This window comes from Etheostoma cragini, chromosome 5 (assembly GCF_013103735.1).
Source record: "Etheostoma cragini isolate CJK2018 chromosome 5, CSU_Ecrag_1.0, whole genome shotgun sequence".
Lineage (NCBI taxonomy): Eukaryota > Metazoa > Chordata > Actinopteri > Perciformes > Percidae > Etheostoma > Etheostoma cragini.
In genome coordinates this window covers 10,479,787-10,493,161 of record NC_048411.1, presented here as the reverse complement: position 1 = coordinate 10,493,161, position 13,375 = coordinate 10,479,787, and the positions used below count along the sequence as shown (strand labels likewise).

General features: G+C 40.3%; 2 protein-coding genes across 3 annotated transcripts; one reads left to right on the top strand and one right to left on the bottom strand.

Moving 5' to 3' along the window:
* Window positions 1–259: 259 nt before the first annotated feature.
* On the top strand, window positions 260–6,108 carry LOC117944376 (ubiquilin-1-like). 2 transcript variants are annotated; one of them, XR_004656562.1, is made up of 12 exons: window positions 260–413; window positions 540–682; window positions 1,280–1,407; window positions 1,536–1,798; window positions 2,671–2,805; window positions 2,909–3,077; window positions 3,797–3,918; window positions 4,145–4,228; window positions 4,603–4,718; window positions 4,833–4,983; window positions 5,572–5,718; window positions 5,757–6,108. XR_004656562.1 is itself a non-coding variant. In XM_034871129.1 (11 exons), the coding sequence occupies exons 1-11, from the start codon at window positions 282–284 to the stop codon at window positions 5,638–5,640; spliced, it is 1,512 nt and encodes a 503-aa protein (XP_034727020.1). In that variant the 5' UTR covers window positions 260–281; the 3' UTR covers window positions 5,641–6,108. The 2 variants fall into 2 exon arrangements, 1 of the variants encoding a protein (XP_034727020.1); XM_034871129.1 differs by having other exon boundaries at window positions 5,572–6,108.
* A 2,229-nt stretch (window positions 6,109–8,337) lies between these two features.
* LOC117944382 (probable gluconokinase) lies at window positions 8,338–13,241 on the bottom strand. The gene is given in 7 exon segments (XM_034871146.1): window positions 8,338–10,022; window positions 10,591–10,634; window positions 11,874–11,880; window positions 11,883–11,932; window positions 12,033–12,063; window positions 12,723–12,783; window positions 12,970–13,241. Coding segments are annotated over 6 exon segments (540 nt in total). The 5' UTR covers window positions 12,761–12,783; window positions 12,970–13,241; the 3' UTR covers window positions 8,338–9,652.
* Window positions 13,242–13,375: the final 134 nt, after the last annotated feature.

Below are 13,375 nucleotides of genomic sequence, written 5' to 3'. Positions count from 1 at the left end.
GGACGCGTAGTGCCACCAATAGTATAGTTCACCATGTGAACTATACTATTTTTAAATTACTCTGATCACATAACTATTGGATTCAATTCTGTAATGAAACTGGCCCCCATCTAAGGAACTGTAGGTCTACATTATAAAATGAAGGCTACCACGGATAACAAAAAGGTGTAGGGTTTGTATCTATGATGATGTATCTGCACCACGTGCGCAGTCCGGTCAGAGCTGGCAGTCATTCACACAACTTCCTGCCGAGTCATCGGGACTCCGCGGACAGCACAGAGATGTCAGGCGCGGGGGAAGATGAACCGACAGCACCGGGTGATTGTCAAAGGTCTGAAACGATCCACGTCGCCGTGAAAAGTCTCACAGAGATCAAAGACTTCACCGTTAGAGGATGCTGCACCGTCAGACAGGTCAGGAGACCAAACGCACTGATGCTTGGGTGCTGCGTGCATAAAATGGATCAATTTGAGCTTAAGCAGTATTATATCTACAACTATTGTTTCTATTCCGCATTTTCTGTTTGTGTGTGTGTGTAGTTGAAATGGGGTCTAGCAGAGCGCCTGGGAGTCCTGGCAGAGCAGCTGGAGCTGAGCCACTCCGGCAGGGTGCTCAGAGAGTCAGAACTTCTGAGTCACCTTAAAGCACAAGATGAGTCAGTCAGTCTCTGCATGATCCAAAGGTACACAGAAACATCGATGGAACACACACACAGTACAGTAAAATGTGCCTAGAAATGATGAGCCGTGTGTTTTAGTGGTCTACATGCAGCATGTGGATATCAAGGTAGACTGAGTTTTAAGTGTTAACCTTCCTTTTTAAATAAGTCACACACTTGAGTGCCATTTAAGATCAGATAGTCAGTGCTGGTAAACCAAGACACCTTTGACTTCAATCTGAAAATCATACAGAACGCCAGCAAATTTGCAATGTCATGTTAAGGTAAAATTGAAGCACTGCAAAATATAAAACTGGAACAGATATTTCCTTTGTTAAAAAAAATGTGTAACAAAGTCAGCATCCTCTTCAGTCCCTTACTGGGGAGGAGTGACTCATTTGTAAGTGTAGACTCACATGTACAGTAACAAAAGGACTTGAAACATGGATGATATTCTCATTTAATTTCACTCAAATAGTGGCAAATGCATAATGGATACACAGTAATCAGCACTAGTGTCAGATTCCATCAAATTAGACTTAAGTCCAACACCTCCACATGTGTAAAGTTTTTACCTCAGAAATGGAAACTCTAGATTTAGCTTCAATCCTTTCTTCTCAGGTCTCAGCGTTTATCTGCTGCGACCACCTGTGATCCAGGTTCAGAACTGGTTCAGTCGGAGCTCACAGCCGGGCTCGACCCTGACCCTGATAGCATCTCGCTGTCTCCCACCTCTCCCCTTTGTCTGGGTAAGAACTGCAGAACACAGGACCTGTTCTATCTATGCAGGTTTATATACTGCTGCTGTGGGGTGATCTGATCCTACTCAGCTCTCCAGTTCATTCAAGTTATACTCGATCTCATTTCATTTCCATAGTGGAAGGTCTGGACAGTCTTGGCCTAACAAATAGTGGGCCTGGCTTCGTCCCTGCACTCCAGCGTCCGATGGAGAGCCAGCTGCAGGCTGACCCGGAGGTGATGCGCCGTGTCCTGGGCAGCCCCTTCATGCAGAGCACCCTCTCTACCTACAGCCCGCAACTAACCAGACAGCTCATTCTGTCTAACCCCCAAATTCAGCAGCTCCTGCAGACGAACCCAGAGATGGGGGATATCCTTAGCAACACCATTTTTATCAAACAGGTGGGGATAAAAAGGCATGACTGTGTGTTTACAGTACAGATTTGTTGTGAGTGGCAGGGTTTAGTGTGCTAGAATGTGTATGGAAGAGGATTAGGACCATGTGAAAAATTGTATTGAGGTATGAGTTTAAAGTCAGAAATCTGAGGAAAAAAATCTGAATCTTATTTATCAAAAGTTATTGTGAGTTATACATATTTATATTTATTAATTTATTTGACAGGGACAGTGTACACTAATTACCAGTGCTGCAAATGCACCAGAATTTGCCAAAAGACTATTTTTCATCCGTTGTCCCTGGACAGATCTTAAAATTGTCTACCTAAAAAAACAACAATAAGAGGATTACAGTGAACTATGCAAATATAAAAAAGCAGTAAAACAGATATACCTTTAAATCCTGTTGGTAAATACAATGTAAAAGTTTGCTATGATACAGACAGTTATTACAGACTTTATTAATAACATCAGAACTCATATACATTTTTCACTAATGGCCCTAATCCTCTTCCATAGACCTTTTCTTTTTTCAAAGCTTAAAAAAAATCTGAATAATAAAAAAAAAGAATCTCAATTTTTTCTCATAATTTGGACTTAAAATGTGTGCCGGCACTATACTGTGTATAGGTTACTACTTATATCGTTTTAATAACTAGATTAGGCTACATGGCAGAAATCAATTACTCAAAATATGTTATTTCAACATGTTTTTTTATTCATGCTTTAGAATTAGGACAGTGTGTAATAACTATTAGTCAAAAGAGGGGGAAATTTGATTCATATTTCACTGCATCTTGAATATTTAGTTGCTTGCTCCTTGACTCATTTCTTCCACTCAAATGTTCAATATCTTCTTGCTCTTGTTTCCTTTCCAGGTGATGGAGCATGTCAGTAACCCTGACATGAAGGGGGAAGTGATGCATGATGAAGCATTGGTAAATTTTCAGCCAGAGAAGGAAAACCCTGAAAGCATCACAGATGATTCGAATGGGTTTCAGAAGAAGTTCCAGGTTTGGAAATGATGTTTTCTTGAACCATCTGTTCTGACAGTGTCACACTTATCTTGTGTTTTCAATTTGCTGTTTGTGGTGTCTCTTCTCCACTCCCTCTCAGATCCAGGTAGGAGCACCCCCAGTGGTGACTACATCATCTGGGACTCAACAGCCCACTGAAAGAGAAAGCAACGAGACTCCACCGGTCTCCAGTCCCTCCACGGATCCTCTCAGAGAATGGACCGCCACGGCCAGAGTTGATCCAAACCCTCAGAGCGCTGTTACTGCAGGCACGGAAATACAAGCATCACATCATCTTCAACAGTGGTCACTGCAGGGGAGCCTCCAAATTATTCTTAATTTTTGAAAGTTTTAATTAAATGTTTTAACATGAAGCATGAACCAACATATGATAGATATGTTAGATATGTTGTTATGATAGATAGATAGATAGATAGATAGATAGATAGATAGATAGATAGATCGCTAAGATAGATACTTTCATTCATCCCAAAGGAAATTTTAGCAATTTTTATATTTTTATTAGCAACTATAATTCCCACTGATGGTAGGCTTACTGGCCTAAAGGTAACAATAATAATAATAATAATAATATAAAAGTATAACGCTTTTTTAAGGACCCAAAGTAGTCACTAAGACACATCCACAGATACAGTATATTGTAAGGATTCACCGTTCCACATTAACATTAAACAAGGATTCATAAAATCCTGTTGACAATTATTATTTTAATAGCTTAGTATTCTATGCACTAAAAGGTATGTAAAGCCTTTAGGCCGACCTACGAGTTATTGTAGGCCCATGTTTATATGCAACTTCATTTTATACAATATCAGTAGTAGGGGGTTCCTGCTCCGTCTCTCTTTCAGTTAAGGGGTCCTTGGTTTAAAAAAACTATGAAGACCTCTTTAACTAGAGCTATACATATTTATTGTCTTTCCCTGTTTTTCTTTATCTTTTATCTGTGGCCTCATCCCTCTTTCCTCAGGCATGCAGTCACTGCTGGAGGAGATCACAGCCAGTCCTGGACTGATGGAGAGCCTGCTGTCTGGCCCTTATGTCAGCAGTCTCCTCAATTGCCTGGGTCAGAACCCTGACCTGGCTGCCCAGGTGACTCATACACACCTAAACAACTTAACAACTGCATAGAATTTATTTTTAAGGTTATGTTACTTATGGGCATCTGAATGGCTAGAAAAAAACATGGACTGCAATTAAGAGATGGGAAACCAGGCTCCTCCTTCCCTACTTCTTGTTAACACATCCCCCTAATGTCTCCACACAAATCCCACCCAGCCAGACGGGCCTTATAGTTCTCATTTCCATACTGTTTCAGATGCTGCTGAGTCACACTTTGTTCTCAGGAAATCCTCAGCTGCAGGAGCAGATGAGACAGCAGATCCCTCTCTTCCTGCAACAGGTCAGTTTTCTTCCCTCACTACTAAACACGCCGTACTGCTTGCAACCAGATTTTCTTTTTTATATTGTGATTTTCTCAACATTGGGACAAGTTGTGTGATTGTTAATTTAAAATTATAAATTGTGTATGATAAACACACGTTTTTAAATCTTACATAGATATCGTTAAAACAGATATTTCTTTTGTAAGTGGCTCCTGTTCTTTTTAGCAGAGTGTGTTTAAAGGTGGTGATTTCTCATTAAAAGATGTACACATGAATAGTCAACCTCGTGATCAGATACAGCTATCAGCGGTGTAGTCTTCCATAGTAATCTCCACACATTATTGTTACTGATTAATATCTTCATTACTAATGGTCAGTGATGAATATGTAGATGCAGAGTCCAGAGCTGCTGTCAGCCATGTTGAACCCCAGAGCCATGGAGGCTCTGCTGCACATCCAACACGGCCTACAGACTCTGGCTGCAGAGGTTCCTACACTGATACCTATGTGAGTATAGATATGCAAAATAAACGCACACAAAACGTTGCTTGGTAACAGCAGTACTATTATGCTAAGTGCAAGAAACCTTCCATGAGTTACCACCACGTGTCTGTCTTGCAGAGCCCGTGTTAAAGCTACCCCGGAGCTAGCTTCTGACTCTGTCCTTACCAACCAATCAGGAAGTGGTCCTTGTGTTGCCACGGTGACAGAGGAGCAGCAGTACCAATTTGTACAACAGATGCTACAGGCGCTAGCTAACACCAATCATGGGGTATCAGTATTTGCCTATAATCTTGTTTTCTGCTGCTGTAGTTTATCTGAACTTCTCTTGAATTTGAAATATCACCCGGGAATAATATTTTTAGGCCAGAAGCCAACTGGAAACTTCTCTTTGCCACGCTGGTCTGTTCTATTATCATCTCAAAAGGGAAGTTTATAATATTAACCCTATAATGGTTCAGTGCTTCATTTTTGTAAGTACTTACACAAACAGTACCACACTTAGAGAGTAACTGCAGTCTAATAATCCTGCTTGCAGTAGTGGTCTGACAGTTAGTGGTGACAACATGCTTTTTCCAGTAAGGCACTAAAGTACTACTACTATACCACATCTTGCCACATTTAGCTGTAAATCTGCTTATCTTTCAACCCAGTACAGTTAGCACTTTTTTGACAAGATTCCCTCTAACTCAATCAATGATGTGATCTCCAGAAAGTCCTTGAATCTTTGAGAGACACACATAAAGTTTTGTCAGATTGTATTTTCTTTCAGAGAGGCACAAGACCTCTTTACTAATTATTGTTGATCATGTCATTGTAATGAGTAAGACTCTAAACAACTACTGCCGTGTCCTGTCAGGTCCATGTTGAGGAGGCCGAGTTCCAGGACGAGCTGGAGCATCTGAGCTCAATGGGCTACGGAGACTGAGAGGAAAACCACCAGGTTCTCATCAGGACTGGCGGAGACCTCAATACTGCTATACAACATCTGCTCCCTCAGCCTCTGACACACAAAAACACACACGCACACACACACACACACACACACACACACACACACACACACAGATGTTGTTCTGTCAACGTGTACATACATAAGTGGATACACATATACCTATTAAATACAAGCACCCACTACACTTAAACATTGTAATATCATTACCAGCAAATACAAAGTGCTTTACAAAAAACAAACAAAGGAGACATGCAAGCCATATTCATATTTCTTTACTTTCAGAGACATGCTTATACTAATTTCTTAGCTTTTCCTTACTAACCTCTGTCTGCAGTAAGAAATTCTATTCAGACCTATCTTAGTTTATATTTACAACGTTCCACTTCCGGAATTGGGTTCCCAAACTTTTTCACATGAAGGACCCCTAAACTAACACAAATTAGACCAAATTTGTGATCTTGGGCTGCTTTTGGTTAATATTATGTTAAAAACAAAAAAATCCAATCACTGGTGCAGGTCCATCCCAACCCACCCATTTAAACCCACCTCACATATTGAAGACTTGTGGCAATTGCATACATATTGTGAGGCAGGTCATATATTATTAATCTCTTGGTATGAAGCTCAAGCCTCTTTTCATCTTGCCACCTGGACAATGATGAGAACTCGTAATACCTAGAGACAGTCAGATGTTCTTGAACGCACGTACAGGATTCACACCCAGTCAGCAGATGTTGCTGGCCTCCCTCCCTCGCTGTGTCGTGTCCACCACATGCTGTAAAGATCAGACACACCAAGTAATTATACTGAGCTGGCTCTCAGTTATCTCATCCGGAAGCTATCAAGTTTGGGTTATGCAAAGATATTGATAGCGCCATAACATAGGCAATGCAAACACAGATGCTCACCTGAGTCTTATTGTTTTGCGATTGAGTCGATCTCTCTCTGGGAAATAGGCTAAGGTGTGTATTAGGCCCTTATTCCACGACCTTTAAAAGTCCCAGAACATAACATTCCATACTGAAGCAGCCTAGACTTCCTCAATCTCTAGAGACACACATGCATTCATACTTGAACACAGGACAGGTTTAGTGTTGGCATATGGCCAAATACAGCTTCTTCTCAGCTTCTTCCCTGACCTGTGACCTACTGTAGGAGTGACCACCTCGTCTCATCTTACCACAACATAGTGTTTCTGGAAATTCCACCACTTCCCAGAAGCCATGCCGTCTTCACAATGCTTGTTTTGTTCATTTAAGAGTCCAAAATCCAATTTGCAAGTGTATTAAAAAGAGAAAAGTAGAAACATTCTCACATTTCAGATCTGAAAACACAAAATGTTGTACTCTGAGCTGGTGTAGTATTTTAATAAAGACAATTCTAACACAAACTGGTTTACCATCTTTGATTGATTAAAACATAGTATTTTTTGTCTAACTATTTATACACATAATTAACCACATGATTTACTGAATTTGAGAGGAAATCCCATTAAAATAAGTCATTAGCAATTCAAATCAGGATTGTATAAGTAGACATTTTACCATGCTATAATTATCTGAACTTCAAAATTGACTGGTGTACTATTAAATATGAACACTAGAGGGCAGTTACTCTCAACATCCTCAGTAACATCAGCTGTTTTATTGTGTACTGTACAGCTGGAATTATGCACAAAATATTTTATATTTTACCCTTACTGTCATATTATTTACATTCAGTGTGGTGTAATCATGACCCTGAAATCAGCGTCTCCATGTTCAGCTCATACGGCAAACATGACATACCAACTAGCAAAATTGTTCTGTAATTCATTTATATAAAATTATAACAAACAAGCATTAAGTCATGTTTACAGGTGTGTATGTGTGTATGTGTGTGTGTGTGTGTGTATATGAGTGTGTGGGGGGGGTTGTTTTCCATCCCTACTTGTGTGTCTTTACTCTCAGGAACATGGTGGATAAACGGACAGATACTACACATATTCACGTGTCAGATGTGTGTATGTGATCCACTTGACAACCTGTTAGTCTGTTGTTGCCAGACTGAGGGGGCTTTCAAGCTCTGTGTGTGTGTGTGTGTGTGTGTGTGTGTGTGTGTGTGTGTGCGTGCGTGCGTGCGTGCGTGCGTGCGTGCGTGCGTGCGTGCGTGCGTGCGTGCGTGCTTGCCTGCCTGCCTGCCTGCCTGCCTGCCTGCCTGCCTGCTCGTCTGGATATGGAAGATATGAGAGTGACTTCTGGATTAGAAGCTCCTTAAATATTCGGGTTGAGGTTTGCAAATAAGTCATTTACGGAAACAGCTCTACATTGCTGAGTGGAGGTGTGTGTTTGTGTGTGTGTGTACTAAAGACATTTATGGATCAGAAAGCAGGGATCATGACCTTTAGTCAACCTGCTCTGACCTTTAGTATGGTCAACCTGTGGTCAGTAAGCTGTGAAATCTAAATCCCTTAATAACTGTACGTTGTGGTATTAAGTGTGAAGATTGTACTTTAAGATCAGTTGGTGCATTTGGCAGATCAAGGTGGTTTTAAAGATCAAATGATACAAAAATATGATTTGCAGTCGCAAAAATCTATTTAAGAGCAGTTGAGAAAAACATGTAATGGAAAGATTATTTGGAGTGAAAAGAAAAAATACAAAGGCGTTAATTTAGGAAGAATGAACAAATGTATGAGTTAACTCATTAGGTTTGAAGACAAAGGCATTACTTCTGAAATATAAATGGGTTCTCTGTAGTACTGAAACAATTAGCTGATTATTGATTAGTCTACTGACAGAAAAATGAATTAGAAACTATTATGAATAGCCATTAATCATTTATATATTATATATCAAGAATAGATTAGCTAAAATTCACTGTTTCCAGCTTCTGAATTGTGAGGATGTGCTGCTTCTTTGTCTCTTGTGATTGTAAACTGAATATCTTTGGGTTTGGGATTGTTATCAAAGTTAAATATTAAAACATTGGATAAAAATAGTCAAACAAAACCATCATCCGTTTAATTTTAATTTCATGTTTCCATACTTGTGCGACTTGGATCAACAGAAGTCTGTTATAGCCATGTATCAAAATACATTAAAACGGATCTAATCAGTAAACTTCTCTGTGCATTTTCTGCATGGTCAGGTTTGTTTTACTGTTTAAAACGTTTTAAAAAGATTTTGCCTGTTTTGCTCAAGGCATTTGTCCATAACTCGCTCTGTGCTGTCAAATAGATTAGTCAAATTACTGAAACATGAATCTTGACAGTACTACTAGGGCTGGGCAATATAGAAAAAAAATCAAATACCACGATATTCTTGACCAAATACCTCCATGTTGATATTGCGACAACAATGTAGAGTTGACTATTGGTGCTTCAACAAAATGTTATTTACACAATGAGATTTCTGATTAATATTCTCCAGAAATGATGTAATGACTTAGTGGGTAAAGGTAAATAATAGAAGAGCTAGAACAGTCTGGTGAGTTCAGAAAATGACATCACCTATAAAACCAGTTAAAGACAACTTTTACCATATTACGATTCATCCCAAATCTAAGACGATATCTAGTCTCATATAACAATATGGATACAATATCAATATATTGCCCTGCCCTAAGTACTACCACGATCATTTTCAGAAGTTCAAAAAGAGCTAATGTCCACACTATGTGAAACTGCTCGTATGAACATCTAGCCTTTTTCTTGGTGGCGTACTGGTGGAGGAGTTTCATTTCTCATTCACAAAACAAACCACTAAATGGTCCCCATTTAAACTTTTGCAATATAAAATACTCAGCAGGAATATACTTGAAAGGCAATGGTGTTATGAAATGTCACACAGGTTGTGTGTGTAGTTGTGCTGTAGTAAAGCGCTATAGAGTAGATCAAACCAAAACTCACACTACTGCACAAGCTTCTTTCTGGTCTTACACCACAACTCAAACTGTGCTTTACGTGCCAGCTGCCCTAAGATATAACACTAGATGCGGACTGTGCTCAAGGCATTGGTGACGCCATGAGGCTGATGATGTGCTTCTCGACCTCCATGGCCATGTCGGTGACGCCCCTCCTGATGTCAAGTGGCAACACATTCTCCTCATCCGACGGAGGCTCTAAAACATCAAACTGGGAACGCAGCAGCTCTGCTTTCATGTAGTGCCCCTTGCGGGCCACCATCCTCTGCTGAATCAGATCGTAGTCCCCATGTAGGAAGAGAAAAAAGACATCAGGGGAGGACGGAGGTAGGACATCTTGGTCTGGATCGGAGGAGGAAGCGAGGGCTTTGGAGCCGAAGAGCAGGATCTGTCGGTAGAGGCGCTTCAAGGCGGAGCACGCCACGAGAGCATCAGAGCATGAAGCCCTTTCTCTGGGATGGGAGGACCCAAATGCACATAAGTTAGTGAGGGCTGGAGTGAATTAGTGATACTGCTGAACTGTATGCTGAATTGTTGTGGATAACATGAAAAAAGGTTTTAAAAAAGGGCACTTAAAGTGAACTCTGGTCACAAACAGCTAAAGAGAAGGAGGATAAAGAGAGAAAAGAAGGGATATAAGGATGAGCTGGTAAAGGCTGACTGAGTGCAGAAGAGTTTGAAAAGAAGTCTTTGATGTTGCCATCGAAAGGAAAGAGATGGCGTATCCTCAGCTCTCCCCCCCTCTTCTCTACACTCACTCACTTAATCTGTTTATACTCTCTCAAACTCCCCTTCCTCCCTCTCGGGTTTTCATCTCAATTTTCAAAACATCTTTGATATTTTTGATCTATTTTTCTAACAATTTCACGGCCGCCTGAATCCTTACCTCGCTGCTCCCTCTCACTCTCTAAACCTTCATATTCTCCATGTCTGTCATTACAAAAGTATGTTGTGTTTTTAGTACAAAATGTTCATGTGAGTGTGCATAATAGTCTGTGTGTACGACAAGTCTGTTCTTACCTCTCAATGACTTCATGTAGCTTGAGAAGCCAAGGCAATCTGTCCTGCAGGGAAAAACAACATAACTTTTATATTTGTCTATAGAATGATGTTTATTCATTTCATTTGTGTCTACGGTAGCAGATGTCCTGGCTAAGACATGTTTGGCAGGTGAATCCAATAACATCCGGTACACTACTTTCATCTTATCACTGGCCATCAGAGAGACAAGCACTGCATTGCGGAACATCACATTTTATAACTTCACCGTACATATTTCTAAACAATGTAGAAACGTTGCTCCTCTAAAAATACAACATTCAGATATAAAAAACATAAATAATTAAATAAAATACGAACTACACTCACAGTTGCAGTCAGCTCAGCTGTCAATTTTCTGTTTAATGAACATATGTCGAAGAGTCTTTAAAAGAACCAATCAGGGAATCAAACGGAGACACAGACCTGGCAGCAGAAACACATCTTTGATAACAATCAGAAATATAATCAGTCCTGGTTTGGTTACATATGATCTGGCGTCACGTTTTTATATCTTCACACTGCAGTGTCTTAAAAATGAAGAGCTGAACTTGAATGAGAGGAATTCCATTCTCTCATGTCCTGTTCGGTTATGTTATGCCAACCTCACCCTGCCAATTCTAATACTGGCATGAAAGACAAATGTTTGGCCTGACAGTAATCCCAAATTTACATTCATTCGCAAACTGCCAACTGTGGGAATTTTTTTTTTTTTTAAACATGCAAAAACATTGGACAGAGCAGGTCCCGGGGTAATTCTCGCTGCCGTTGAAAACAGATTTCTGAGTAGGGGGTTATTCTGAGTCACCAAACACCGCTGCCAGCTGACTGCTGTCAAACGCTGGCTGGGGTTGCTCTGCCTCTAGGCTTGGAGATTCAACGTTGGCTGATAGCCAGTCTATTGTCTGGAGATCTACCTTTCCTTTGAAAGTCAACATGGTCCGGAAAAAAAGATAAATGCTGGACAAACAGGAGATAATTCCCTAAACTGGATTTAAGGACTGTGGGCTGTTACGAAAAGCTCTGCCCCCCCCCCCCCCCCCCCCCCCCCTGCTTCTTTCACTGTCTTCTCTAGTGAAGCTTTCTCCAGCCACTTGTTGGGTTCTCTGTGGCTGCACGTCTGAGAGAATGATTTACTCATGACTGACATCCAAATTGAACTGACAAGACACACACACACACACACACACACACACACACACACACACACACACACACACACACACACAAACACACACACACACACACACACACAAGTAGGCTACCTGGTCTGTAAGTTCCCCTGTGGGTGGAAGTCATCCCCTTCATGCAGGGGCCAGCCCAGCTGATACACACACATATATGCAGTGTTAAGTCATGCTTTGTGCAGAAACATGATGGAGGTGTGTTTACGTGTGTCTAGAGAGGGGGATGGATCCAGGTACCTTTTCTGATAAGAAGGCCCCTAGGGTGCTTCTGTATAAGAAATGGAGACAGACAGAATTGATACAGTGCAATAACATTGGTCTGATCTACTGCTTTAAGTGTAAACTTTACCCACATTGACATGCTGTAGTTTAATTATTACGGAAAGATTTAAAGGAAAGTACAAAACGTTATCTAATTCAAGCTTCTCCGTTGTGACCATTTGCTGCTTTTCCTTCTTATGTCAAAAACTATTTCAGGCAATCAGTTTGGGATTAAGGGAACTGTGATGAACATTGTCACTATTTTCTGATCTTATATTGACAAAATAATTAATGTATTAGTCGAGAAATAATGAAAATAAGCTTTACTTGCAGCTCATCCAATACAGAACTGTGTTGCATGCAGCTGGCTTCCTACTTTCCTCAGTAACACATTCCACTCTAGCTTACTGAAACTAATTATGTAATGAGACAATAGTAGTTGATAAACCACCACCTGCTATGACATAAACAAATTTTAAATATTTTCTCCTAAGCATTTAGGCTACATATCTTTTTCACTACCTATGTGACCCAATAAACTTAATTATGTTGGTCAAACTCTACTCAATATGCTTCTTATGTGAGATGCCAAACAGACAGTAACGTTATACACATAGACCGTTAATATTAATCAATATATACAGTCTATGGTTATATGTAGCCTACTTTCCGCAGCCTGAGACTCCCATTATGATGTAGATCATCCTTTCTGTGGGTCTTCATCCACCTGAAGGCAGGAAAAAAACTGTAACAGTTGGCAAAACCTTATGGTATTTAAATCTTACATATGTGAACATATCTACAATATAAACATTTAGCCATAACAATGACTATAACTATGTTCTTTTTGTACATTCTGTGGACCATAAAAGCAGTGCTCATGTGATGTAAACAGTCTATGGATGTAACCTACCGCTATAGCCTACTGGTGGACTTCCGTAGCTCCTGGGATCGCAGCCTAGGCTACTCATCCGACTTCCAGTTACAGCAGTCGTTAATTAATACGAAAACCATGCACAGGTGTAACCTATACCACTGAGTATGTTATTAGTTATGATATGTAAACAACTTAAAACAATGATATTCTGCGGTATTAGCAATACAAAACTCTCAACTTACAGGCAAAATACGAAACAGTCCTTTTGGCTGGTGAGGATATTTTGCTGAATTACGTCGTGACGTAGAACGTTTGCATTTAAAGGGACAGCGTGCTGTTCCCATAGACTTTATGCTGTGTGTACATATACACTCACCGGCCACTTTATAAGGTACCCCATGCTAGTAACGGGTTGGACCCCCTTTTGCCTTCAGAACTGCCT

Bases quoted from the DNA above. Each gene is read 5' to 3' on its own strand.
- LOC117944376 (XM_034871129.1), top strand. From the start codon at position 282: ATGTCAGGCGCGGGGGAAGATGAACCGACAGCACCGGGTGATTGTCAA. The intron at 2,806-2,908 runs GTTTGGAAATGA...ACTCCCTCTCAG, and splicing joins GGTTTCAGAAGAAGTTCCAG to ATCCAGGTAGGAGCACCCCC. The intron at 3,919-4,144 runs GTGACTCATACA...ATACTGTTTCAG, and splicing joins ACCCTGACCTGGCTGCCCAG to ATGCTGCTGAGTCACACTTT.